At 41.5% G+C, this 26,867-nt stretch overlaps 1 protein-coding gene across 50 annotated transcripts in view; it reads left to right on the plus strand.

Annotated features, from left to right (window-relative positions):
• The window catches only part of UBAP2L (ubiquitin associated protein 2 like), a 57,111-nt gene that overhangs the window by 2,181 nt on the left and 28,063 nt on the right, over nucleotides 1-26,867 (plus strand). For 19 of the 50 annotated variants that reach the window (XM_054247720.2, XM_054247721.2, XM_054247691.2 and 16 more), the window contains exons 2-10: nucleotides 1,814-1,943; nucleotides 4,487-4,564; nucleotides 6,081-6,191; nucleotides 15,185-15,353; nucleotides 15,790-15,885; nucleotides 17,684-17,729; nucleotides 18,161-18,273; nucleotides 22,843-22,895; nucleotides 24,532-24,617. In XM_054247720.2, the coding sequence (XP_054103695.1) occupies nucleotides 1,854-1,943; nucleotides 4,487-4,564; nucleotides 6,081-6,191; nucleotides 15,185-15,353; nucleotides 15,790-15,885; nucleotides 17,684-17,729; nucleotides 18,161-18,273; nucleotides 22,843-22,895; nucleotides 24,532-24,617 (842 nt within the window). In that variant the 5' untranslated portion in view covers nucleotides 1,814-1,853. Of the gene's footprint in view, nucleotides 1-1,813; nucleotides 1,944-4,486; nucleotides 4,565-6,080; nucleotides 6,192-15,184; nucleotides 15,387-15,789; nucleotides 15,886-17,683; nucleotides 17,730-18,160; nucleotides 18,274-20,692; nucleotides 20,753-22,842; nucleotides 22,896-24,531; nucleotides 24,618-26,867 lie in introns of all 50 variants that reach the window. The other 31 variants (XM_054247717.2, XM_054247689.2, XM_054247697.2 and 28 more) reach the window with 3 other exon arrangements.

Here is a 26,867-nt window from a genome sequence, read left to right on the forward strand (position 1 = left end):
TTTCAAGATGACTTTTTAATATGTTTACATCTGACTGGTACGGTATATGCAGTCATATATAGCTAGTCATGCAGTTTATACCTGCAATATAACTTAACCTCACAAATTATCACATGTGGAGCAGAAAACAGTCATTTGTAAGTTATGGTAGTGGGATGGAGATGACTATGCCGTATTAGAAACTATCTTAGAGCCAATTTTAAAACAAAATAGTTTTCCTCTAGACTTGGTAAATATACATATATATGTGTATATATCGTTTTGTTAATTTGGATTCAGGGGTACTTGGTAAAACAACTTGTTTTTTTTTTGTAAAGTTGAAACTTGACTATAATGCTAACCTGGGAAAATGGGCTACTGTCTAGCAAGTAATGCTGGGCCTTTGTATGCCCATATATGTAGGGGAAAAAGATAATGGATTAAAAATTACCTGAAGAAGCTGCCTTAAATCTTTCTCCTATGCAACCTATTGACACAACTTGGTGAAGAATTTATTCACAGAAAAAGTCTACTTTCTCTGTGACATCCAAGAAACTCAGATGACATTCACTTTCCTAATAGTTAATCCTTGCATATTTCTTTAGAAGTCCTTCCTCCCACTCAAATCCAGCAATATCTCTGGGCAGTCTAGAATTACACTGTATAAGGTTTCATTAACAAGAAAAATTAAATATAGAGCAGAAAAGTATAAACTTGTCCTCTTTGGAAGGGAATAAATGCAGAGTAACCTATTATTTTGAGCACTCTATCATATGATGAGTGTTTTCTTTTTCACTAAATGCAGCAGCTGAGGTTGTATTATAAAATAAAGTATGAAGTAAGGGAACTTGAATTCAGTAGAATTCTTCTTGTTAGAAGTCCTGTAACAAAAACCATATTCTGGTTTGGGGAAGGTCCCTGTGTGTTCTGTGTCTCTTTAAAGACTCAGCTAAGTCATCTTGCCTGCATTAATGTCTTAAGTTTAAAATGATTTCCTAGAAGCCCTTTCTTCCAAATAAAACTTTGTGCTAGATGCTTTTGGTTTGAGTCAAATGTGAGATTACCTGTATATTAAGGTGAGTGGTGGAGGGTAATTACCATTCTGGTTTCTTGAAAACGTGGACTAGGAGACCAAGAGAAGCACGTGTAAAAGCAGTGTGTTGGAATTATTATCCAGAGAACTGATACTCTGGACAAAGTCATTGGGGCTAATACCCTGTTGAAGGCTGTGGTTTAAAAAAACAAAAAAACCGACAAACAAAATACAAACGCATAGCATACTGAGAATTGAAACTTGAGAGAAAAAGAAGTGTCTAGACTTGAACTTGTCCTTTCCCAAGCAATGGAGGTCACATGCAACTTACATAAAAAGGGTTGTAAGGCAGGTAAGGCTGTTTTCTTAGGTGATCGATTACAGTGCTTAAAATTATTTCTCTGGGGTGTAGACTGATCTCCTTCCTGGAAGGCTTTTGTTTCTAGACCTTCCTGATTATCTTTCTTCTGTCAGTGGTACTTTATATAGTTGCACCTATATAAAAGGCTTTTGATTATTAGCTAAATGTAAAGTCTGCTTATAGGGGACTAGTAATCAAACTGTGCTGCAACTTCTTTAAAAAATCTATCACACGTGCTTTATACTTTTCTTGTTACATAAAAATGGCTTAACAGCCATAGCTCCTTAAGGAATTTATCAAGCTAATTATGTTGTAAGGATAAGTGAATCTTGGTTTGTTCCTTTGAAGAAGTGAAAGTGTTTGGTGGTAAAAGTGCTGATGAAAGAGTTAAAAACATTTTGCCTGTATTTAATACCTAATTCTCTTTTTAAATCTTTCAGTATTCTACCTTGTAAATACTGTTATTTGTATATACTGTAAATGATGACGTCGGTGGGCACTAACCGAGCCCGGGGAAACTGGGAACAACCTCAAAACCAAAACCAGACACAGCACAAGCAGCGGCCACAGGTAAATAACCCAAGGCATATGGATTGGTGGATAACATTGCTGGCTGATACTGGTTTCCATGCAGTACAGCATTATTCTGTGCTTTGAACAGTTGACTTAGGTTTCTTATTTTTGTTTTCTAGTCCTTGGCTTTTTTTTTTTACTTAGGTCCTGATAACTTTCACGACACGCTGTAAGGCAAAATGCTTACTTTTTTTTGTTTGATAATGTATTATGCATTTTACTGTGGGTCTGTGCTTTGTATCTTTTTCTTTTTCTTTTTTTTTTTTTGACAGAATCTCCCTTTGCCTTGATTAGAGTACAGTGGCACAGTCACCATTCATTTGTAGCCTCAACCTCTGGGGCTCAAGTGATCCTTCTGCCTCAGCCTCCTGAGTAGCTGGGACTACCAGTGCACACTACCATGCCAGGCTAATTTTAACATTTTTGTAGAGGTAGGAGTCTTGCTGCGTACATTGCCCAGGCTGGTCTTGAACTCCTGGGATTATAGGTGTGAGCCACTGTGCTTGGCTCTATAATTCTTTTTTTTTTCCTTTGTTTTTAAACGGAGTTTCACTCTGTCTCCAGGCTAGAGTGCAGTGGCATGATCTTGGCTCATTGCACCCTCCACCTCCTGGGTTCAAGTCATTCTCCTGCCTCAGCCTCCTGAGTCACTGGGATTACAGGCACCTGCCACCACGCCTGGCTAATTTTTGCATTTTTAGTAGCGAGAGGTTTCACCATGTTGACCAGGGTAGTCTTGATCTCTTGAACTTGTGATTCTGCCCGACTCAGCCTCCCAAAGTGTTGGGATTACAGGCATGGGTTACCGTGCTTGGCCTCGTCTCTATAACTCTTAAGATAGCATTTCTCTTCTCTCATCTGGGCCATTTTAGCAATACCTTTCTATTTCTTAGGCCTCCACCTTGATATCTTTTTGTTGTTTGTTTGAAATGGAGTCTTGCTCTGTTGTCCAGGCTTGCATGTGATGGTGAGACCTTAGCTCACTGCACCCTCAGCCTCCTGAGTTCAAGCAATTCTCCTGCCTCAGCTTCCTGAGTAGCTGGTATTACAGATGTATGCCACTGTGCCCAGCTAATTTTTGTATTTTTAGTAGAGATGGGGTTTCACCATATTGGCCAGTCTGGTCTCAAACTCCTGCCCTCAGGTGATTCACCTGCTTCGGCCTCACAAAGTGCTGGGATTACAGGCATGAGCCACTGTGCCTGGCCTCACCTCGATATCTCTGTAGCCAATCTTTCCCATTCCACCTTTTATCCTTTGCTCCTCTTTTCCCTGACTTGTCTTTTATTTTCCTCTCTTGTCCTATTGAGGCCTTACCTGTTTGTTCCTTTCTCATGAGAAGCTGGCTACTTCACTATGTTTCTTTGAAATTAAATGAGACACCATAGAGCATTGCTCACTTTTAAGTCTTAAGGAGTGAATTAACCTCTTGGATATTAACTTTGATGTAGAGATGTTCTGTTTCTCATACCAGGTTGCTGTTGGTTGGTATGTAATGTGAATGAATTACTTATATTTGACTATGGTCAGCTAAATCGAATATGTAAGATTAGAACTTTTTTTTTATGCATTTTTCTTTCACTTCTATTTTCAAGTGAATTTCTAGTAGAAATATAATACTTCATTGGGGCAGTAAAATTCCGAGTATTTTAACATACACTGGGTATACAGAAACATTGAGTCTATTGTCAGACTTGTAGTATTCTCGGCCCTAGGAATAAGAGGATGGTGTTGGTTGTTGTGGAAATAGGAAGAGTTTATACATGGCTTTGTGACTATATTCATGTGAATTAAGGAGATGTTTTCGAGTGGTTCTGTGTTTCTAAGATGAAAGTCCCTTTAACTGTGAACATTGGTAAATGAGCTCCCTGCCTTTTCTGTGACAGTTTCACTCAGTTTCTTGTCATTTTACTGATTTAGGCCTTTTTTTTTTCTTTTTTTTTGAGGAAGAATCTTGCTCTATCTGCTAGGAGGGATTGCAGTGGTGTGATCTCGGTTCACTGCAACTTTCTCCTCCCGGGTTCAAGCAGTTCTCCTGCCTCAGCCTCCCGAGTGGCTGGACCTACAGGCATGTGCCACCATGCCCAGCTAATTTTTGTATTTTTAATAGAAACTGGGTTTTGCCATGTTGGCCGCCAGGCTGGTCTTGAACTACTGATTTCAGGTGATCCGCCTGCCTCAGGCTTCCAAAGTGCTGGAATTATAGGCGTGAGCCACTGCACCTGTCCTTTAAGCATTTTTTTTTCTTTTTTCAATTTATTATTCTTATTATTTTAAAGACGGGGTTTCACCATGTTGGTCAGGCTGATCTTGAACTCCCGACCTCAGGTGATCCGCCCATCTTGGCCTCCAAAGTGCTTGGATTACAGGCATGAGCCACCATGCTTGGCCTGATTAAAGCATCTTAAATGGTGTTTTCTTACTTGCTGATTTGTAACATGGTAAAGAAAATTGGGGCAGTGGAGATTGGCGAAATAGGTTCCTGTTCTCTAAACTGTTGCCTCAAGATTATGCTTTCTTGATCTTATCTTCATTCCTAGGCCACTGCAGAACAAATTCGACTTGCACAGATGATTTCGGACCATAATGATGCTGACTTTGAGGAAAAGGTGAAACAAGTGAGTGTATCACTAATTTACTGTATGCTATGGGAAAAGATACGAGATTAAGGCATAATCAGATATCATAGATGGATGCCAGGATACTTTCTATTACAGTTACTGAAATAATTTTGATCTGAAATATAATAGGTCAAGACAATAAATAAGTACTTGCATCCTTTAATTTATTGTAGCCCCCCCCCCTTTTTTTTTTTTTGAGACGGAGTTTCACTCTTATTACCCAGGCTGGAGTGCAATGGCGTGATCTCGGCTCACTGCAACCTCTGCCTCCTGGGTTCAGGCAATTCTCCTGCCTCAGCCTCCTAAGTAGCTGGGATTACAGGCGCGCACCACCATGCCTAGCTAATGTTTTTTTGTATTTTTAGTAGAGACGGGGTTTCACCATGTTGACCAGGATGGTCTCAATCTCTTGACCTTGTGATCCACCCGCCTCGGCCTCCCAAAGTGCTGGGATTACAGGCTTGAGCCACTGTGCCCGGCCCAGCCCTTTTTTTTTGAGACGAAATCATTCTGTCGCCTAGGCTGGTGTGCAGTGGCATGATCTTGGCTCACTGCAGCTCCTGCCTCCTGAGTTAAAGCAGTTCTCTTGCCTCAGCCTCCAAGTAGCTGGGATTACAGGCGTGAACCACCATGCCCGGCTAATTTTTAATATTTTTAGTAGAGACGGGGTTTCACCATGTTGGCTCTGCTGGTGTCAAACTCCCGACTTCAGGTGATCTGCTTGCCTCAGCCTCCCAAAGTGCTGGGATTACAGGCGTGAGCCACTGCACCCAGTTTATTGTAGCCCTTTGGATAGATAACCTTGTTTGGAAATTGTATCTTAATTTTAACCTGTTGCCTATTGCTGATAGTCATTTTATAGAAACTGAGCTGTTGTGAATATAGGAAATGTAGAAGTTCATGGTATGCTGAAGACTCTGTGTTTCAGAGTTTGCTTCTGTATTTGATGCTTAATTGCTTTGTAAGTACTTTTGACCTCATCCCTGAACCAGAAATGTTAATATTTGGCTTTTGGAAATATAATACCAGAATTCTACATGTTTTCCTTTTTGAGGGTGGGATTCTGGTAAAAACAGGAAAACCTGCTAGGCAGATTCTACATCCTTTTTCTTTATTTGTTTATTATTATTTCTTTTTGAGGTGGAGTCTTGTCCTGTGGCAAAACTGTGATCTTGGCTCACTGCAGCTTATGTTTCAGCCTCCCGAGTTGCTGAGATTACAGGCACCTGCCACCACGCTCGGCTAATTTTTGTTATTTTTAGTAAAGACAGGGTTTTACCATGTTGGTCAGGCTGGTCTCAAACTCCTGACTTCAGGTCATCCACTCACCTCAGCCTCCCAAAGTGCTGGGATTACAGGCGTGAACCAGTGTGCCCGGCCCTCATCTTTTGCTTTTTAAACCTGTTTTTTTTTTTTCAAATTCAGCTGCCACTGTTTTCCTTCCTCTAGTTTCCTTTCGTTGGGAAAGTGAGCATAGGCTTGTTCATGATGGTTGCTGTTTTTTCTCTTTTAGTTGATTGATATTACGGGCAAGAACCAGGATGAATGTGTAATTGCTTTGCACGACTGCAATGGAGATGTCAACAGAGCCATCAATGTTCTTCTGGAAGGAAACCCAGACACGGTAGAGTGCTTATGGTGTTCTAGGACATGTGTCCTCAGTTGAGAGGCTACTAATGTTCTAAAAGTAGCAAGTGGCAACACAGCTTAAAGCAGAGCACCATTTTCTTGAAGTAAAGTTGGGAACTTTTTTGGTGATTGTTCACCACGGGTTGCAAATACTTAAAATTTGTGTGTGCTACGTCCTTTTTATGAGGATAATGGTCATAGGCGAAAACAGTTGAAATCAGGCTCTGCTAATTGGCCTGGAATAAATTATTTATTCCAGGCTAGTGACTGTTTTCAGGGTGTGGGGTTAGGCTGAATTAGAGGTAGAATTTGATAGCCTTGGTTATCAAATCAATGGAAGATTTCCGCTTGTCTTTTTTATTGCTGTTGAACAAAGTCACTATACTTGATTCTGTTTTTTTCTTTTCATTTTCTTTTATTTATTTTATATATTTGATTTGGAATTCAGGACATTCCTTTCAGTATCAGCTTTGCATTGCATAATAACGTATCATTGCCTGAGCTTATTTCTGTTGAGGTAGTAGAGGAAAAAGCTTTGTAGCCTGCTGAACGTCCCTGTAGATGATAGGGATATCTTGGAAGATCTTTTGCCCTGGAATTTAGACAAATTTCTTTACTTCTCCCTACTTCATGAGAATTCTGGTTTTGTGCTTATCTTAGATTTGTACCCAATTGTAATCCTCTGATTGCCTTGCTAACCTTTGGAATGTTCCTGCAATGCTTACTAGAGAAATTTTTTTTTTTTTGAGACAGTTTTGCTCTTGTTGCCCAGGCTGAAGTGCAATGATGTGATCTCAGCTCACTGCAACTTCCGCCTCCTGGGTTCAAGCAATTCTCCTGTCTCATCCACCTGAGTAGCTGGGATTACAAGTACATGCCACCACGCCTGGCTAATTTTTTGTATTTTTAGTAGCTACGGGGTTTCATTATATTGGTGAGGCTTGTCTTGAACTCCTGGCCTCAGGTGATTCACCCATCTCCACTTCTCAAAAGTGCTGGGATTACAGGTGTGAGCCACTGTGCCCAGCTGAGAAATTTTTTTTCCCGTTGGTTATTTAACTTATTTATTTACTTCATTTTTTTAGAGTAGCTTCAGGGTTACAGAAAAATTGAGCAAAAAGTACAGAGAATTGTCATATAACCCTTCACCCCTCCCATCCTTCACAGGCTCTCCAGTTACTAACATCTTGCATTATTATGGTACATTTGTTACCATTAATGAGCCAATAGTAATAATTATTAACTGAAGTCCAGAGATGACATTAGGATCCACTCTGTTTTCCATTCACTGTTTTCCATTCTCTGCATTTTGAGAGAAATTTTTTTTTTTAATGAGCAGTGTATTATTATTTTGAGACAGTATCTGGCTCTGTGGCCCTGGCTGGAGTGCAGTGACATACTGCAACCTCCTTGTCCTGGGCTTAGGTGGTCCTCCCACTTCAGCCTATGGAGTAGCTGGGCCCACAGGCACACACCACCACGCCCAGCTGATTTCTTATATTTGGCAGAGCCAGGGTTTCTCCATGTTGCTCAGGCTGGTCTCAAACTCCTGGGCTCAAGCACACCGCCTGCCTTGTCCTCCCAAGTGCTGGGATTATAGGCATGGGCCACTGCGCCTGGCCCAGTATATTATTTTGAAATCATTTTCATTTATTGGGTCTTCTAAGACTCTTTGGTTGGAATGGATATCAAAATTCATCCTTAGAGATAACTTTTTTTTTGAGTTAGAGTCTTGCTGTTCCCCAGACTGGAGTACAGTGGTACGATTTTGACTCACTGCAACCTCCGCCTCCCAGAGTCTTGCTCTGTTGCCTAGGTTAGAGTGCAGTGGCATGATCTTGGCTCATTGCAATCTCCCCCTCCCAGGTTCAGGTGATCCCCATGCCTTGGCCTCCTGAGTAGCTGGGATTTATAGGTGTCTACCGGCACACCCAGCTAATTTTTTTTTTTTTTTTGAGGTGGAGTCTCGCTCTGTAGCCCAGGCTGGAGTACAGTGGTGCAGTCTCGTCTCACTGCAGCTTCCGCCTCCCGGATTCAAGTGAATCTCCTGCCTCAGCCTTCTGAGTAACTGGGATTATAGGTGCGCACCACCACGCCCAGCTAAGTTTTGTATTTTGAGTAGAGACAGGGTTTCACCTTGTTGGCCAGGCTGGTCTTGAACTCTTGTGCTTGTGATGTGCCAGCCTCAGCCTCTTAAAGTGCTGGGATTATAGGTGTGAGCCATTGCACCTGGCCTCACCTGGCTAATATTTGTATTTTTAGTAGAGACGGTGGTTTCACCATGGTGGCCAGGCTGATCTGGGACTCCTGATCTCAAGTGATCCGCCTTCCTGAGCCTCCTGAAGTGCTGGGGTTACAGGTGTGAGCAACTGTGCCCAGTCAGAGATAACAACTTTTTTTTCTTTTGAGGCAGAGTCTTGCTGAGTCGCCTAGGCCAGAGTACAGTGGCACCATCTTGGCTCACTGCAACCTCTACCTCCTGGGTTCAAGCAATTCTCATGCTTCAGCTTCCCAAATAGCTGGAACTACAGGCAGAAACCACCATGTCTGGCTAATTTTTTGTATTTTAGTGGAGATGGTGTTTCACTGTGTTGCCCAGGGTGGTCTCAAACTCCTGGGCTCGGGCAGTCCACCTGCCTCAACCTCCTAAAGTGCTAGGATTACAGACATGAGCCATGGAGCCTGAGATATAACAACTTCCTGATACTACAGAGTCATTCCATTTAAATGCAGGAGGTTTGTCAGTTTCTTTGAGACAATGGGAAATAATAATGAAAAATTTTTTTAAAATAATTGAATTTAAATTGGTGGATGTTTTTTCTTCAAAAGTGTGGTCCTGGATTAAATTTTACCCTATTGACCTTATTTGAATATTTACTGTCTGGTCAGTCAAGATATAATGCTTTTGATTGGTTTTGGATTTACTCTAGAATAATTATCTTCAGATTTTAAGCGGGGAATGAGGTGGGGCTGTTAATGTTTTTTTAAGAGTCTTAATTTTTTCTGCATGTCACATTTTATCTTGCCTTCCAGCATCTTCTGTTTAGTGCTATAAGGCTGATGTTACCCAGTATCAAAAAAGAAAACAAGCTGGAGAGTATGGGTTTATTCTACAAATAAATCAGCTACTAGTGAAACCAGTGAAGCAAAGTCAGCTACCAGGGATGTTGGATGTATTTGAGTAGATGAGATCATTTCAGAAAACTAGGGGTCCCTTTGGGAAGGTAATAGTGATTCTTTTTCCTTATAGACCCATCTCATGCCAGCAGCAGATGTGCATACAGAGGAGGGAGAAAGGTTACAGGTTCTTGAAACTTGGCAGGTTTTGAGACACTAGCATAAACTCTAAAAGCTGTTTTGAGTCTAGCTTCCAGGTTGTTCCTGGTGTATATTTAGCTACAAGGTTGTTTGTTCTAACTTCGTGTGATCCTAAAATGACCCACCAACTGTAATGTACAATAGCCTTGGGTTGGAAGAGTAAGCAGCAACAAACTACCAAGTCCTAGGTAGATACTTAAATCTTTTAAAAAGAAATGAATTAAGAGATGGGGTCTTCCTCTGTCACCCAGGCTATAGTGCAGTAGTGTGATCACTGCAGCCATGGATACCTGGGCTCAAGCAATCCTTCCAATGCAACTTCCTTAGCTGGGACAACAGATGTGCGCCACTACACTCAGCTCCTTTTTTTTTTGAGATGGAGTCTTGCTCTGTCACCCAGGCTGGAGTGCAGTGGCACAATCTTAGCTCACTCTAACCTCTGCCCCCCCGGGTTCAGGCGATTCTCCTGCCTCAGCCTCCCGAGCAGCTGTGACTGTAGGTGCCCAACACCATGCTTCGGTAATTTTTGTATTTTTAGTAGAGATGGATTTCACTGTATTGCCCAGGCTGATCTCGAACTCCCACGTCGGCCTCCCAAAGTACACTGCACCCAGCCTATTTTTATTTTTACTTTTTAATTATTTTCATATTTTGAGACGGAGTTTTGCTCTTGTTGGCCAGGCCAGAGTGCAATGGCACGATTTTAGCTCATTGCAACCTTCGCCTCCTGGGTTCAAGCATTTCTCCTGCCTCAGCCTCCCAAGTAGCTGCGATTACAGGCGTGCACCACCATGCCTTGCTGATTTTTGTATTTTTAGTAGAGATGGGGTTTTGCCATGTTGATTGGAAAATCAAGACCATGCTGGTCTTGAACCTCTGATCTCAGGTGATCCACCCAGCTTGGCCTCCCAAAATGCTGGGATTACAGGTGTGAGCCACCACGCCGGCCCTGGCTATTTTAAAAAATAAATATTTTTAGAGGTGAAGTGAAGGTCTTGCTATATTTTGCAGGCTGGTCTCAATCACCTGGCTTCAAGTAGTCTTCCCACCTCAGTGAAATTACTACTTTAGTAAATTGTTTACTGTGGACTATGGACTCTTCATAATATTTAGATATGTTTTCATTATTATTATTATTATTATTATTTAATTTAAAACTTACTGTTTTGCTGCACTGGTTCACACCTGTAATCCCAGCACTTTAGGAGGCTGAGGCAGGTGAATCACTTGAGGTCAGGAGTTCTGAGACCAGCTTGGCCAACATGGTAAAACCCTGTCTCTACTAAAACAAAAATTAGCCAGGTATGGTGTTGCATGCCTGTAATTCCAGCTACTCGGGAGACTGAGGCACGAGAATCAGTTGAATCTGGGAGGTGAAGGTTGCAGTGAGCCAAGATAAGAGCCACTACACTTTAGCCTGGGTGACCACAGTGAGACTCCATCTCAAAAATAAAATAAAAAATTTACCATTTTAGCCTTTTTTTTTTTTTTTTTTAAGACAGTGTCTTGTAATTCCAAAGTGCTGGGTTTATAGGTGTCATGGTGTTAGCCACCTGGCCCTGTTATAATTTTAAATTTAGTTTTTTTTTTTTGAAATTAAAAAACTTTGTGGACTAGATGTGGTTATGCCTGTAATCCTAGCACTTTGGAAGGCTGAGGAGGGAAGAGTGCTTAAGGCCAGGTGTTCCAGAGCAGCCTAGCAATATGGTGAGATCCTGCTGTCTCAAAAAATAATAATAATAATTTGCTGGCTGTGGTGGCATGTGCTTGTCGTCTTAGCTACTTAGGAGGGTGGGGCAAGAGGATCACTTGAGGACCCAGAACTGGAGGCTGAAGTGTGCCATGATTGCACCACAGCACTCCAGCCTGGGCTGTAGGGTGACACCTTGTCTGTTAAAAAAATTTTATTATGATAAGATACATTATATAATGCTTAATGATTTATAAATCATTCATAATGAATGTGGCCATTACAACTATTTATTTCCAGAACTTGTTCATCCTCTCAAACAGTAATTCTGTACCCATTAAATAATAAATCCTCTTTCTTCCCTGTTCCCCAACTCCTAAGTAACCTCTTCTATTTTCTTTTTTTTTTAAGCAAATCTCAGAACTGTCTGAGACCCTTCTGTTTTCTTTTTCACTTTTTTTTTTTTTTTTTTTTTTTTTTTGAGACAGGGTCTCATTCTGTTTCCCAGGCTGGCGTGCAGTGGTGTGGTCATGACTCACTGCAGCCTCTGCCTCCTGGGCTCAAGCAATCCTACCATCTCGGCCTCCCAAGTAGCTGGGACCACAGGTGTGTGCCACCTGGCTAATTTTGGTATGTTTAGTAGAGATAGGGTTTTGCCTTGTTACCTAGGATGGTGTCAAACTCCTGGCCTCAAGTGATCCACCTGCCTTGGCCTTGAAAAGTGCTGGGATTATAGGTATGAGCTACCATCCCTGGCCTTGTTTTCTATTTCTATGAATTTACCTGTTTTAGATGTTTTATAAAAGTGAAATCATACAATATTTGACCTTTTGTGTCTGACTTATTTCTCTTAGCATAAAGTTTTAAGGTTCATCCATATTGTGGCATGGGTCAGAATTTCCTTCCTTTTAAGGTTGAGTAATATTCCATTGTAGATATATGTTGCATTTTGTTTACTCATCAGTGGACACTTGAAATTATCTGAAAGTTGTAGACTTAATACTTGATTCCTTAAGTTCTTCAACATGCTTCTCTTAAAGGAGGATATTCTTTTCTATGACCATAATACTATTATCAATCCTGATAAATTTAATAACAATTTTATATTATTTGATACTCAGCCCGTATTAGATACTAGGTAGTTATTACTGAGCACTAGGGCCATGATTGAGTTTGATGGTAAAATAATAAAGATCTGAGTCTGGGCTTAGTGGCTTATGCCTGTAATCCCGGCACTTTTGGGAGGCCAAGGTGGGTGGATCATGAGATCCAGACCATCCTGGCCAACATGGTGAAACCCCATCTCTACTAAAAATAGAAAAATTAGCTGGGCGTGGTGGCACATACCTATAGTCCCAGCTACTCAGGAGGCTGAGGCAGGAGAATTGCTTGAACCTGGAGGTTGCAGTGAGCTGAGATTGAGCCACTGCACTCCATCGTGACAAGACTTCATCTCAAAAAAAAAAAAAAAAGATCTGATACTGTTGGTGTTTGTTCTGGAAGTTTCATTTGTACAGGTTTTCTGCAAAAAATCGGTAAGCCAAGGTATGTAGTTTTTTTTAAAACTTTGTTTACAGTGCTCATTTTCCTGAGGAAGAGTCTTTTGCAAGGGTGTTTGGCTTATTTTCTTTACCATAGACTTTCCCTCTTGCAATTAGAAATGTATCATAGATACACATTTTCAGTGGGGAAAGTTAAATTGGCTGATGCCAATTTAGGAAATACATGGAGAACACTGCAAGTAAAACCTGATGGAGGGCTTCCTATAATCAGTATCTCTTGGGGTCAGGGCTGTGACTGTTTGATCTTCTTTTATTTTTGTTATGTACTTTTTGAGACAGGGTCTTACTGTGTCATCTAGACTGAGTACAGTTACATTATCATAGCCCACTGTAGCCTCAACCTCCTGGGCTTAAGTGATATTCTGCCTCAGCCTTCAAGCAGTTGGGATGACAGGAGTGTACCACCACACTTGGCTAATTTTTAAATTTTTAGTAGAGACTAGAGTCTTATTTTGTTGCCTAGGCTGGTCTTGAACTCCTGGCCTCAAGTGATCCTCCTGCCTTGACCTCCCAAAGTGCTGAGGTTACAGGAGTGAGTCATCACACCCAGCCTGATCTCTCTTGTTTTTTTTTTTTGGAGATGGAGGTCCCTTGGTTGCCCAGGCTGGAGTACAGTGGTGTGATCTCTGCTCACTGCAACCTCCGCCTCCCAGCTTCAAGCAGTTCTCCTGCCCTAGACTCCTGTGTAGCTGGGATTACAGGTGCGTGCCCCCACGCCCAGCTAATTTCTGTATTTTTAGTAGAGACGGGGTTTCACCATGTAGATCAGGCTGGTCTCAAACTCCTGACCTCGTGGTCCACCTGCCTCAGCCTCCCAGAGTGCTGGTATTACAGGTGTGAGCCACTGTGCCTGGCCACCCAGCCTGATTTTTTTTTTTTTTTTTTTTTTTGAGATGGAGTTTCGCTGTTGTTATCCAGACTGGAATGCAATGGTGCGATCTTGGCTCACTGCAACCTCCGCATCCTGGGTTCAGGCAATTCTCCTACCTCAGCCTCCCGAGTAGCTGGGACTACAGGCATGCGTCACCATGCCCAGCTAATTTTTTTATATTTTTAGTAGAGACGGGGTTTCACCTTGTTGACCAGGATGGTCTCGATCTCTTGACCTCGTGACCCACCCGTCTTGGCCTCCCAAAGTGCTGGGATTACAGGTGCACGCCACCATGCCCAGCTAATTTTTTGTATCTTTAGTAGAGACGAGGTTTCACCATGTTGACCAGGATGGTCTTGATCTCTTGACCTCGTGATTCACCCGCCTCGGCCTCCCAAAGTGCTGGGATTACAGGTGTGCGCCACCATGCCCAGGTAATTTTTTGTATTTTTAGTAGAGACGAGGTTTCACCATGTTGACCAGGATGGTCTCGATCTCTTGACCTCGTGATCCACCTGCATCGGCCTCCCAAAGTGCTGGAATTACAGGCTTGAGCCACCGTGCCCGGCCTGCCTGATTTTTTTTTAAATGAAATTGTTATGTGTGTGTTTGTATGTGTCTGTAGGTAGGTAGTTATAGTTATTTTCCTCCTAAATTTATGGGTGAAATTAGAGAATATGCCCAAGAGTAGAATGCTGCTCATTCATTCTGAATTCGTAGGTAACTTTAGAAGCATTGTTTTCTTTTTTGCTTTATTTGGTATGAATGATGTTATAAAAAGTTGAGGGCCAGTGACTCCAAATGGAATTAGTTTTTTTTTTAGCCCAGGAAATAACACTTGAAAGATACCAATTGATAGGTCCTTCCACTAATATGCTAAGTGCCTGAATTAGATAGAGGTCTTTGTAATCCTCTTGGAAGTGATCCCTGCAGTCTGTTACTTATATGTACCTTCCCTACAAAAAAGACTTTACGGCTGGGCAGGTGGCTCATGTCTCTAATCCCAGCACTTTGGGTGCAGTGGCTCACATATGTAACTCCAGCACTTCGAGAGGCCGAGATGGGCAGATCACCTGTGGTTGGGAGTTAGAGACCAGCCTGGCCAACATGGTGAAACCCTGTCTCTACTAAAAATACAAAAATTAGCTGGGCATGGTGTCACATGCTTGTAATCCCAGTACTCAAGAGACTCAAGCACAAGAATTGCTTGAACCTCTGAGGTAGAGGTTACAGTGAGCCAAGATCATGCCACTGTACTCCAGGCTAGGAGACAGAGCGAGACTCCATCTCAAAAAGAAAAAAAAAACAACCCAATAAAAAACCAAAAAGGACTTTACTTTTGGTAATATATTGTATAAAACAGAAGTAAAAGTAAATTAATGGCAGTGTCTTCTATTTAAACAGAAGTAAAAGTAAATTAATGGCAGTGTCTTAGACATGGATGCTGAGAGAAGAATGGTTAAGTCAATCACTTGTCCCAGCTTTCATCTCTGGTGTCCTGATAGCAGTCCATATTGATTAGATATGAATGCTCTACCCTTCTATAGCATTCCTGGGAGATGGTCGGGAAGAAGAAGGGAGTCTCAGGCCAGAAGGATGGTGGCCAGACGGAATCCAACGAGGAAGGCAAAGAAAATCGAGACCGGGACAGAGACTATAGTCGGCGACGTGGTGGGCCACCAAGACGGGGGAGAGGTGCCAGCCGTGGACGAGAGTGTATGCATGGGGCTTTATCAAAACCAGCTGTGGGTCAGTAATGTCTAGACTCTAGGGATGTGCCAGGGCCCTGCTAGGCAGGACCCAGGAACCATTATATTACCCTTTTGCTTTTCTTAACATCATCTGTTCTGAAATCTTGACATCTCTTGCATGTAGCCTTTTCTATCAACAGCCACCATTCTGGCATGAGATTACCCTGTAGTCATTTGTAAAGTTAAATTTGGCTTACAGCTCTCCATTAAGGCACATTACCATTCCATGAGTAACATGTTCCTATTCTTCCAGCTCATTTTCTCTTGTTTTTTGTATCATCAATACCATGTTACATACCACTTACATATTTATATACATACTATTGATTGTGCTCTGGCCATCACGTTTTTTTTGTTTGTTTGTTTGTTTGTTTGTTTTTTAATTTTAATTTTTATTTCAGTTCGAGGTCAGGAAAATGGATTGGATGGCACCAAGAGTGGAGGGCCTTCTGGAAGAGGAACGGAAAGAGGCAGAAGGGGCCGTGGCCGAGGCAGAGGTGATCAGTTTGCTGGGGGATGGATATTGGGAGCAGGTTACTCTTTCATTCATTAGGGGTCTACTTTACTTTATTTTAGAGGTAGTTTTACTGTCACCCAGGCTAGAGTGCAGTAGCACAATCAGCTCACTGCAGCCTCAGATTCCTGGGCTCAAGTGATCTTCCTGCCTGACCCTCCATAGTAGCTAAGACTGCAGGTGACTACCACTATACCTGGCTAATTTTTTTTTTTTGAGACAGAGTCTCGCTTTGTCACCCAGACTGAAGTGCAGTGGCTCCATCTTGGCTCACTGCAACTTCTGCCTTTAGTAGAGACAAGGTTTCACCATGTTGCCCAGGCTGGTCTCGAGCTGTCAACCTCAGGTGATCTGCCCACCTCAGCCTCACAAAGCCCTGGAATTATAGGCGTGACCTAGCTAATTCCTTTTTTGTTTTTTCTTTTCCTTTTTTTTTTTTAGATAGAGTTTTGCTCCTGTTGCCCAAGCTGGAGTGCAGTGGCATGATCTTAGCTCACCGCAACCTCTACCTTCAGGTTCAAGTGATTCTCTTGCCTCAGCCTCCCTTGTAGCTGGGATTACAAGTGTGCAACACTATGCCCAGTTAATTTTTGTATTGTTGGTAGAGACAGGGTTTCACCACATTGACCAGGCTGGTCTCGAACTCCTGACCTTAAGTGATCCACTCACCTTGCTAATTTTTAAATAGTTTTGTAGAGATGGAGTCTGAGTGTATTGCCTAGGGTGGTCTCAAACTCCTGGCTTCAAGAGATCCTCCTGCTTGGCCTGCCAAAGTGCTGAGGTTATAGGTGTGAGCCAGGGTACTTGGCTCCAGGGACTACTTTGTTAAAAAGCAAATTAGGCCGGGCGCAGTGGCTCACGCCTATAATCCCAGCACTTTGGGAGGCCGAGGCGGGTGGATCACGAGGTCAAGATATCAAAACCATCCTGGTCAACAAGGGGAAACCCCGTCTCTACTAAAAATACAAAAATTAGCTGGGCATGATGGTGTGTGCCTCTAGTCCCAGCTACTCGGGAGGCTGAGGCAGGAGAATTGCTTGAACCCAGGAGGCGTAGGTTGCGGTGAGCCGAGATTGTGCCATTGCACTCCAGTCTGGGTAACAACAGTGAAACTCCGTCTCAAAGAAAAAAAAAAAAGCAGATTAACATGAAGTCTAGTTACATTAATTCTTGAGGTGTCACTCATATACTAGAGATTGCAGAAAGGGAGAGTGAGAAAGAAGGTAGATGTCATTTCCTCTAGTCTTTATGGCTGGTATTATATTTGCTTGAGGATGTGGCCATTTGAGCAGCAAAAGAATAATCTCTCAGCACTAGTGATTGTCCTACTCTCACTGATGTGTAACATGGGACAGAAAGAAAGAACATCTGATAATATCAACCACTTATTATTCCAGAGCTGCCTCAGGCGGCAAGGTAGTTTTTCTTAATTTTTGAGGCAAGGTTTCACTGTCACCCTGGCTGGAGTGCAGTAGTGTGTTCTCAGCTCATTGCAACCTCTGCCTCCTGGGCTCAAGTGATCTTCCTGCCTCAGCCCACTAAGGACCTGGGACTGTAGGCACATTCTACCACACTTGGTTAATTTTTGTACTTTTTGTAGTGATAGGGTTTTGCTCTATTGCCTAGGCTGATCTTGAACTTCTGGATGCAAGCAATCCGCCCACCTCAGCCTCTCAAAGTGCTGGGATTGCTGGCGTGAGCCGCTGTGCCTGCCTGGCAAGGAAATTTTATATTAACTTCTAAAATACATCTCTATTCTCCTTTTCTCGTTCTTTCTTTAGGTGGCTCTGGTAGGCGAGGAGGAAGGTTTTCTGCTCAAGGAATGGGGTAAGTTTCATTGATCTAGTGTCTTAATTTTTTTTTTCTTAAAAATTACTGTAGGCGAAAAAAAAAAATTTACTGTAGGCAGCGTTAACCAGAATGATCAGAATGATTTCTAGACTATATAGTCAGAAAGGTGGGGACTTAGGGCTCATTTCTTAGAGGTAAACATTTACCACCTGGATCATTACCTGTATCATATATATCTTTATTTGAATCAATATACCTGCTCTTTTCTCGGAATATCTTAGATATAAGTTGATTATGCCATGAAATTTTGGGTAGAGTGATAGGTGAGAAAAAGTAGGTAACACACAGGAATGGGGCCATGATAGAGCTGTACTAGGAAGGATACAGACAAGATTTTGATTCTTTGAGTTAATATTTGCCAAAGCTGCTTAGAGGTCAGAGACTCTTTTAAGCTTTATTTTTTCCAGAACCTTTAACCCAGCTGATTATGCAGAGCCAGCCAATACTGATGATAACTATGGCAATAGTAGCGGCAATACGTGGAACAACACTGGCCACTTTGAACCAGATGATGGGACGAGTGAGTGACCATTTGTCCTTCATTTCTTGTCTCTGGGAATCTAAGGAAATATTTTTTTTCTGGTTATAATTACAGTAAAACATGGAGGAATAGTGTTTGGTTATGGAGACACGGGGAGAAAGGACTAGCGATTGTATTGCTATATATACTCTTTATGTACTGTGTGCCTTTGGGCACATTGTACATGCTATTTTGATTAATACTGCTCAATATTGTGTGAAGTAATCATTATTTATCATCACTTTGTAGATGACAAAACAAAGGTTGAAAGAGGTTATAAATTTGCTCATATTTGAATTTAGCATTGTTTGACATTGAAAGTCCATGCTCTTTCAATTATACTATGTCACTGCTGTTAGGTTGAAGTGTATCTTCTAGTGTTTATGTTAGGGTAGCTTTGCCTCATGAAAAGATAGCCAGCATTAATTAAGCCCTGCTCCTAAAGATGAACAGGGCCCAGAATCAAAGTCCACACTATCCGTTTATTTGTTTTCTGTTACCGAGATAAGGATATCCTTTTTTCCTTTTATTTTTGGGATATGTCAGTATCTGAACAAGAAGATTTCGAAATCTCTCTAGCTTTTCTGGTGCCTTCTTGGTGTGATGGAGTATTCAGGATTTGAATAAGATTACTTTTTGTTGACTGACTTTGGTGCCTTCGTCTGGGCTGGATATAAATGTTTAAGGATATTTTAAGCTGTGGTGTACACCTAAGATGTGTTTTGGGGTGGATACGTGTGCCATTTTTAATAAGAGCAGTTTATTTTTTGAGACAGAGTCTCATTTTGTTGTCGGGTTTGAGTGCAGTGGCACGATCTAGGCTCACTGTAACCTCTGCCTCCTGGGTTCAAGTGATTCTCCTGCCTCAGCCTCCCGAGTAGCTGGAGCTGGGACTACACGCGTGTACCACCACACCCAGCCAATTTTTTGTATTTTTAATAGAGACAGGGTTTCACAATGTTGACCAGGATGATCTCTATCTCTTGACCTCATGATCGCCCACCTTGGCCTCTCACAGTGCTGGGATGTGAGCCACCCCACCCTGCCAAGCAGTCCATTTTAGTAAGAAAACTGAAGTGTTCTTGAGAACAGCTTCCTCATTCTGGCTGAGCTAGCACATGAGAGCCTAAGGCTTTTTTTCCTATGACAAAGGGGGATGAGTGGGGCCTGAAATAGGCTCTTTGACTCCTTACCTATTTAAATTTGCCTTGTCACCTTTCACAGATATGTGATCTCTGGGTCTTTAGGAGAGTCTTTGGCACAAATAGCTTTTCACCTTTTTCCTACAATATATTATTCCTGAGATTCTGAATGTTGCCTGCTCTTTGTTCACCAAGCTGCCATCTTACAAATTCATTTTTAACACAATTATTGGGTGGAGGCTGAAGTTGAGTTACAAGAATAGGTGTCTTTGAATTTCTGCATCGTTTATTTATGAAGTGTCCTGTTACAGTTTACTATACTTTGGAGGCAATAGAACTACTCTTCATTCATCTCTTGATGGATTTGTAGAGGCAGTGGTAGCAGTGTCAATAACAAATAAGTTACTGTCTTTGAGCTGTAGTTTACACCTGGGTGTTTGGCTTTTTATATTTGGCAGGTAAGATGATGGAAGTTAAAAAGTTTGTTTTTTGTTGTGAATAGAAATTCACCCATGGGGCCCCAGTCCTTAACTTTGGCTGTCTTCAGTAAGGATCTGGTTGGGAAACAGGGAACGGTAAAGTGTGTGTGTTAATTTCTACTGAGTAGGAAAGGGAGCAGATTTGGAAGGCTGGAAGTAGAAATCTGATTGATGGCTGAATGTGATGCCACTATCATCTTGTTACTGTGGAAGTGTTGGTTATAGCTTCATGAATTCCCATTGTCGTTAATTTCTTTCTTTTTAATTTTATTTATTATTATTATTATGTTTGAGACAGAGTCTTGCTTTGTCACCCAGGCTGGCATTGCAGTGGTGCAATCTTGGCTCACTGCATCCTTCCGCCTCCCAATTTCAAACTATTCTCATGTCTCAGCCTCCCAGGTAGCTGAGACTACAGGTGCACGCCACCACACATGGCTGATTTTTGTAATTTTAGTAGAGATGGGGCTTCACCGTGTTTTCCAGGCTGGTCTCAAACTCCTGGCCTTAACTGATCTACCTGCCTTGGCGTCCCAAAGTGCTGGGATTACAGGTGTGAGCCACCATGCCTGGCTGTTGTTAATTTCATGATGTGAACATACCTTCATGCATGGTCTCTTTTTTTGTGTGTTTTCCTGATAGCAAACTTCAAATTCCCCTTTAAATTAAAAAAATAAATCCAAACCTACCCTTACAGTATCCACAGGTACAATGGGAGTTATGTATTGGGGCAGACATTCTCATTTACAAGCAAAATTTCACTGGTTGTTTTTTCTTTTCTTGTCTTTTTTGTTTCAGGACTTGATTTCATTGGGGTTGAGGGGTCAAATTATCCCCGAAAATTTCAGACTGCTCCTGGTATGATAAATCCAGGCGCCTAACTGCCCCGGATATTTTTGTAGATTTTTATGAGCTGAAATATCTGTGGATATGTCATTTTTCTATCTTTCTGCTTTTTCTCTTTCTGCCTTTTTCTCTCATGTTTTCTGTGTCCACTTTTTCGTTTATTTAATGAATATTTGACAGTTACGTTGATTGCTTTCTGCTAATGGAATGGAAACCCTTGTCTATTGTTTAGAGCATTTCCTTCTTACTGTTCCGTAATGCTTCCTCAAATCTCTCTTCCTCAGCCATGACCATATACCCGAATAGGAACATATCAATTAGGTATCTACGTTCCTCTTTTCCATCCCAGTTGAAGTCATCAGTGTGCAAAAAAAAAAAAATTCTTGCATTGAGAGCCTAGATTAGATAACCTGTTAGATCACATTTAACTCTAGGATTGTGTATAAGTGCTAAATCATCTTGGATTCCATTGAGCCAGGATAAGATGGATGTCAATGAGAAGAAAGTGTGATATCAATGAAGAGGGAGAAAAGAATGTGGTTTGTAACTTGTCTGTACCGAGATTGGACTTTGGTTTGGAGAATATCGTCATTATTAAGTGATTTGGGATTTCCCTGGTGCAATTTTAATATTTTCCTGGGAAAGTCTTTACAATGAATATATTTTCCTCTAGGAAGTAAGATTTTTTTCATTATTAAATGTTTAGAAGAATTTCAGATTGGTTTTATAGGTGTTAGAATACTTCTTTTCAATGACGCAGTATCTGAATGTCAGACTTTTCATTTCATTCTGTAAGCTTTTTCCAGTAGGAGAGAAGAATTGAAGAGTTATATAATATATATTATTCTAGCAAGAAAATAAGGGTGTTCTTGTCCCTTCTTCAGACAGGTTCTTGCTTTTACTATGCCTTTGGCTGAAGGGAAGAATCCTGGTTCTCATAGACATTCTCATCCCTATTAGAAAGTTGTTTGCTTTTGGATTTCTCCAGTAGACACTGTATCCCAGCTTTGGTATTACAAGCAAACACAAGGAGAGTGTATACTCCCATTGTCTGCCATGACCTTAGCAAGTTAGATTTCAAGTTTATGAGTAGGATTAGGACAGTAATTAAAATCCATATTTGATTTTTCAATCTTGTTCATTGTCTTTTGAAGAGAACAGATCTATAGGGGCTTTTCTTTTTTTTTTTTTTTTTTTCCCCCCCTGAGACGGAGTCTTGCTCTGTCACCCAGACTGGGAGTACAGTGGTGTGATCTCAGCTCACTGCAACCTCCACCTCCCAAGTTCAGGCGATTCTCCTGCTTTAAGCATCCTGAGTAGCTGGGATTACAGGCATGTGCCATCACACCTGGCTAATTTGTATTTTTAGTACAGACGAGGTTTCATCATGTTGGCCAGGCTGGTCTCGAACTCCTGACCTCAGGTGATCTGCCTGCCTCAGCCTCCCAAAGTGCTATGCTTTCGGGTGTGAGCCACTGCGCCTGGCTGGGGCTTTTCTTATAGTTAATATAGTTAAACCAATAAGATCTATAAATTTGACTTCTGCTGAGTAGTATATGCATTTTTAATCCTGTTCTCATAGCAGATAGTTTTCACTGACCTCAGTTTGGGTTTCAAACCCATCCTTCTTCACTGCTCCTTCACTAACCATTATGTGGTAACCATTTGTGTTTCTCTGTCAGTGCTACTATCCTTCTTCAGACTGCCTGCAGTTTTCTTTTTGTCTTACACTAGGTAAATAGGTGTAGTTTGCATGTTATGGTTTAAATTAGCTGCTGCCATTCCACTGAACAACTAGATTAGATCTGAGGGTGTTAAAGATATTGCTTGGAGCTTTGAGTTGTCATCTCCCCCCACCCCCATCCCTGCTCTGTAACAAAAACTGGAAGTAGCTATGAAATCATAATCTTATTAAAACCCTGGTACTCTCAGGTATCCCTTTCTAAGATTCTTTCCCTACCTCTAAAGCCCAAGAATTTCTTCTGATTGCTAAATTTTAGTCATACTTTTGGCTGCCAAAAAAATTAATACAATAATGTTTTCTACACAATGCTTTGTACTGGCATTTAATACGTTATGTCACTACTTTTCTTTATTCTCAGGTGCATGGAGGACTGCAACAGAGGAATGGGGGACTGAAGATTGGAATGAAGATGTAGGTATTCCCAGGTCATTTCTCACTAATGCCTTCTATCCCTAAGTGGTGTTTAGGGATAGAAAATGGGTATGTTTCTACCCCTCAAAATTCACCCTTAAGATTCTGACCCAAAACTTTTACATCCAAAATAGTGTTCTGAGCCAGAACATTTCACATATGTTATATGAAGGAGACTGGGCATGAACAGGACTCTGGAACCACACTATGGAAAGGGCAAGTGCACTTGTGTAAGTCCAATATCTGATTGTCGGATTTATCCCAGGAAGAGATTGGTGGTTGGGTAGGGCACGAGAAATGGAGTTAGGCAAGTAGTGCATTGAGTAACAGCTGCTGGTGGTACATGACTACTCGGAGCATTTAAGTATTTGCTATAAGGTCCTGTAATGGATTGGCAGTGGATACAAAGTGAGTGTTGTGGTACCAAATCCTCAAACTTGTAATCTGGTTTACTCGGAACCCTTTTATTTATTTGAAGTCCAACTGTATAATTGTAATTGAGATGAGTATGTGTAGACTTGGCTATCTGCCAGCTTGACTCAACTTGGAAACCTCATAGATTGGTGGCACGTAAACAAGCTCTGTGAATTCATTTGAATACTATCTGAGTGCAAGAATTTTGCTGATTCCTGGTCACAGTCAAGCTTTTCGTATGAATTATTATGGTTTTCAGTGATCATGGATAAACTCTTGTTTTTACATTTTTAATCTATGTACTTTTCTATACTTTCATGTAGTCAGGCAAGACAGCTTTTGTGATAAGAGAAATGACATGGGAAGACTATTTTGATTGCCAGTTCTGGGTTTTTTAAATTTCAGAGGCATCAGCATCACAGGGTGATTATTTTCTATTGTATCATCAATGAACTAGACTGCTTTGTGAAAATGGGCAAATTATGCTCCTTGCTGAGATTTGGCTTGTCTGCTTAAGCAACTTTCAGAGAATGATACATGGTGTTGGGTGTTGAGTGGGGAGTGGATTCTCTGTTTTTTTAGTGATTTTAATCAAGAAATAAAAACAAAACCCAAATCAACTTTTAATAGTAGGAAAAGTTAGTCCCTGCATTTGCTTACCTAGGTTTGATGCCTTAATAGTAAAAAGACTAGATGACATAAAGTCAATATTAAGGCAAAAATGGCATCTAGTTAAAATTATCTCTGAAAAAACCTTATTTCACCAGCACTTGGGCCTTTACTGCTCAAAAGCCAAAAACGAACTTTTTTTATTTCTTTCTTCATCTTGGTTATGATCTTTCTTTGTGAGGGGTGGGGCTATAAAGGGAGTAGTAGAAGACAGGTGTGATTTGGGTAGAGGTGGGAGTTGGGAACTACAATGGGAAAATACAGAGGGATTTTCTTTTCTTTTTTTGAGTGTAGCATGCCTGTAAGTTCAGCATGCATATGACCATGTGACTCCACTATATTTTATTGGGTTCCTTGGTTCTACTCTTTCTTTGGCTGAAACCACTGAGCATATATTGAAGAGTTTGAAAGTCAATCCATTCAGGGTTCCTCGGGGTAGTTTTCTTTTTATAGGGCTTTCACTTTTTCTTGATGTTGAATTTCCCTTACCTATGCCAAGTTTCTAACTGTAGCATCCCTGATACCCAGAGTGACTAATTCCTCTGTTTTCCAGCTTTCTGAGACCAAGATCTTCACTGCCTCTAATGTGTCTTCAGTGCCTCTGCCTGCGGAAAATGTGACAATCACTGCTGGTCAGAGGCAAGTGTGCAGTAAAATTTAGTACCCTTTCTTAAAGACATCTGCTGAGATAACTGTAAGGATGATTGGCATTGGGCTTTATAAATTCTCATGGTGTTGGTAATAATAACCAAATTACATTTCATTCCTCTTTAGTTGATTGTGAGACTTCTAAGAGTTAGTGCTAGTTAATCTATTAAATGGAAGTTCATATGTTATAATTTTAAAGTTGATTCTCCCCCTAAATAGCGCTTTAATTACAAAGATCAGCCTTTCATATCACCAGCACTGAGTATATAACTTGTTTTGAAGTAAGTCAAGGAAAAAAGAACCAAAAGTAGAAATGTTTTTATTTCTGATTTTTTTTTTTTTTTTTTGAGATGGAGTTTCACTCTTGTTACCCAGACTGAAGTACAATGGCGTGATCTCAGCTCACCGCAACCTCCGCCTCCTGGGTTCAGGCAGTTCTCCTGCCTCAGCCTCCTGAGTAGCTGGGACTACAGGCACGCGCCACCATGCCCAGCTAATTTTTTGTATTTTTAGTAGAGACGAGGTTTCACCATGTTGACCAGGATGGTCTCGATCTCTTGACCTCTTGAGCCACCGTGCCCAGCCTTATTTCTGAATTTTTTAGAACTGTTCAGTAGTTTCTTCTCCTGTTCTCTGAGCCCACTGAGTAAAACAATCATTTTTTTCCTTTGGATCAACAGGATTCAGTTAATAAGTGTTTTAGAATTTGAATCTCTAGGAATCACTGGTAGGAGATGCACTCTTCAGGGAACATTTTTAATCCCCTAGAAACCTCTTGGATTTTTTTCTAGACCTGGGCCTAATAGCTCAAAAATTCAGTTTTCGCATTAACTACCCAGAGTTAGTGCAGACCCCACAAGTTGAAGGCTCATTTCCACAAGACTGCCCTGACTTCAGAGGTTCTGCCAGCCAGCTACAAATTTGGAGGTTCCCATGACCCCCTTATCAAATTTGAGAATTCACTGGAGTGACTCAGAACTCAAGAGTTTTACCATTACTGTTTTGTTTTTGTTTTCGTTTTGTGAGATGGAGTCTTGCTCTGTCACCCAGGCTGGAGTGCAGTGGCATGGTCTTGGCTCAATGCAAACTCCACTTTGTGGGTTCAAGCCATTCTTCTGCCTCAGCCTCCTGCGTAGCTGAGATGACAGGCATGCACCACCATGCCCAGCTAATTTTTGTATTTTTAGTAGACGCAGTGTTTCACCATGTTGGACCTTGGGTGATCCACCCACCTCGGCTTCCCAAAGTGCTAGGATTGCAGGTGTGAGACACTGCACCTAGTGCATTACTGGTTTATTATAAAGGTACAACTCAGGAACAGCCTAGTGGAAGAAATGTATTGGGCAAGGTATAAATGGGTGTGTGAGTAGGGCACACAGAACTTGTCCTCTGCAGGTATCTTGAAGCTCTCCAAATCTCATTGTTAGAAATTTTATTACGTAGGCATGATTGATTAAATTATTAGCTGTTGGTGATTTGACTTAATAGCCACCTCCCCATCATCCCTGGAGTTTGATGGGATTGGGAGGGGCTTCTGAAAGTTCCAACCCTCTTACCTGACCTTTCTTCTTCTGAGACAGAGACTCAGTCTGTTGCCCAGGCTAGAGTGCAGTGGCACAATCTTAGCTCACTGCAACCTCTGCCTCCCATGTTTGAGCAATTCTTCTGCCTCAGCCTCCTGAGTAGCTGGAATGATAGGTGCTCGCCACCACGCTCAGCTGATTTTTGTATTTTTAGTAGAGATGGGGTTTTACCATGTCGGCCAGGCTGGTCTCAAACTCCTGACTTCAAGTGATCGACCTACCTCGGCCTTTCAAAGTGTTGGATTATAGGTGTGAGCCAATGTGCCCAGCCTTATCTGGTCTTTCTAGTGACCAACCCTTATCCTGAAGCTATCTGGGGACCCACCTCATTAACATAAACTCAGGCATGGTTGAAAGAAGCTTGTTATGAGTAACAAAGGACACTATCACTTAGGAAATTCTAAATATTTTAGGAGCTCTGTGACAGGAACAAGGCAAAGCTCAAGTATATATTATACCACGGGTAACTTAGGAAATTTTATGAAAATTGCGGGAAAAAATATCTCCCAAACTGTCCCTTTTCTAAAGCCATTTGAAGATTCCAGTGTTCTGGTATATGGTGTTCTTTTTTTTTTTGAGATTGAGTTTTGCTCTTGTTGCCCAAGCTGCAGTGCAATGGTACAATCTCAGCTCACTGCAGTCACCACTTCCTGGGTTC

Source organism: Callithrix jacchus, chromosome 18, assembly GCF_049354715.1.
Source record: "Callithrix jacchus isolate 240 chromosome 18, calJac240_pri, whole genome shotgun sequence".
Taxonomy (NCBI): domain Eukaryota; kingdom Metazoa; phylum Chordata; class Mammalia; order Primates; family Cebidae; genus Callithrix; species Callithrix jacchus.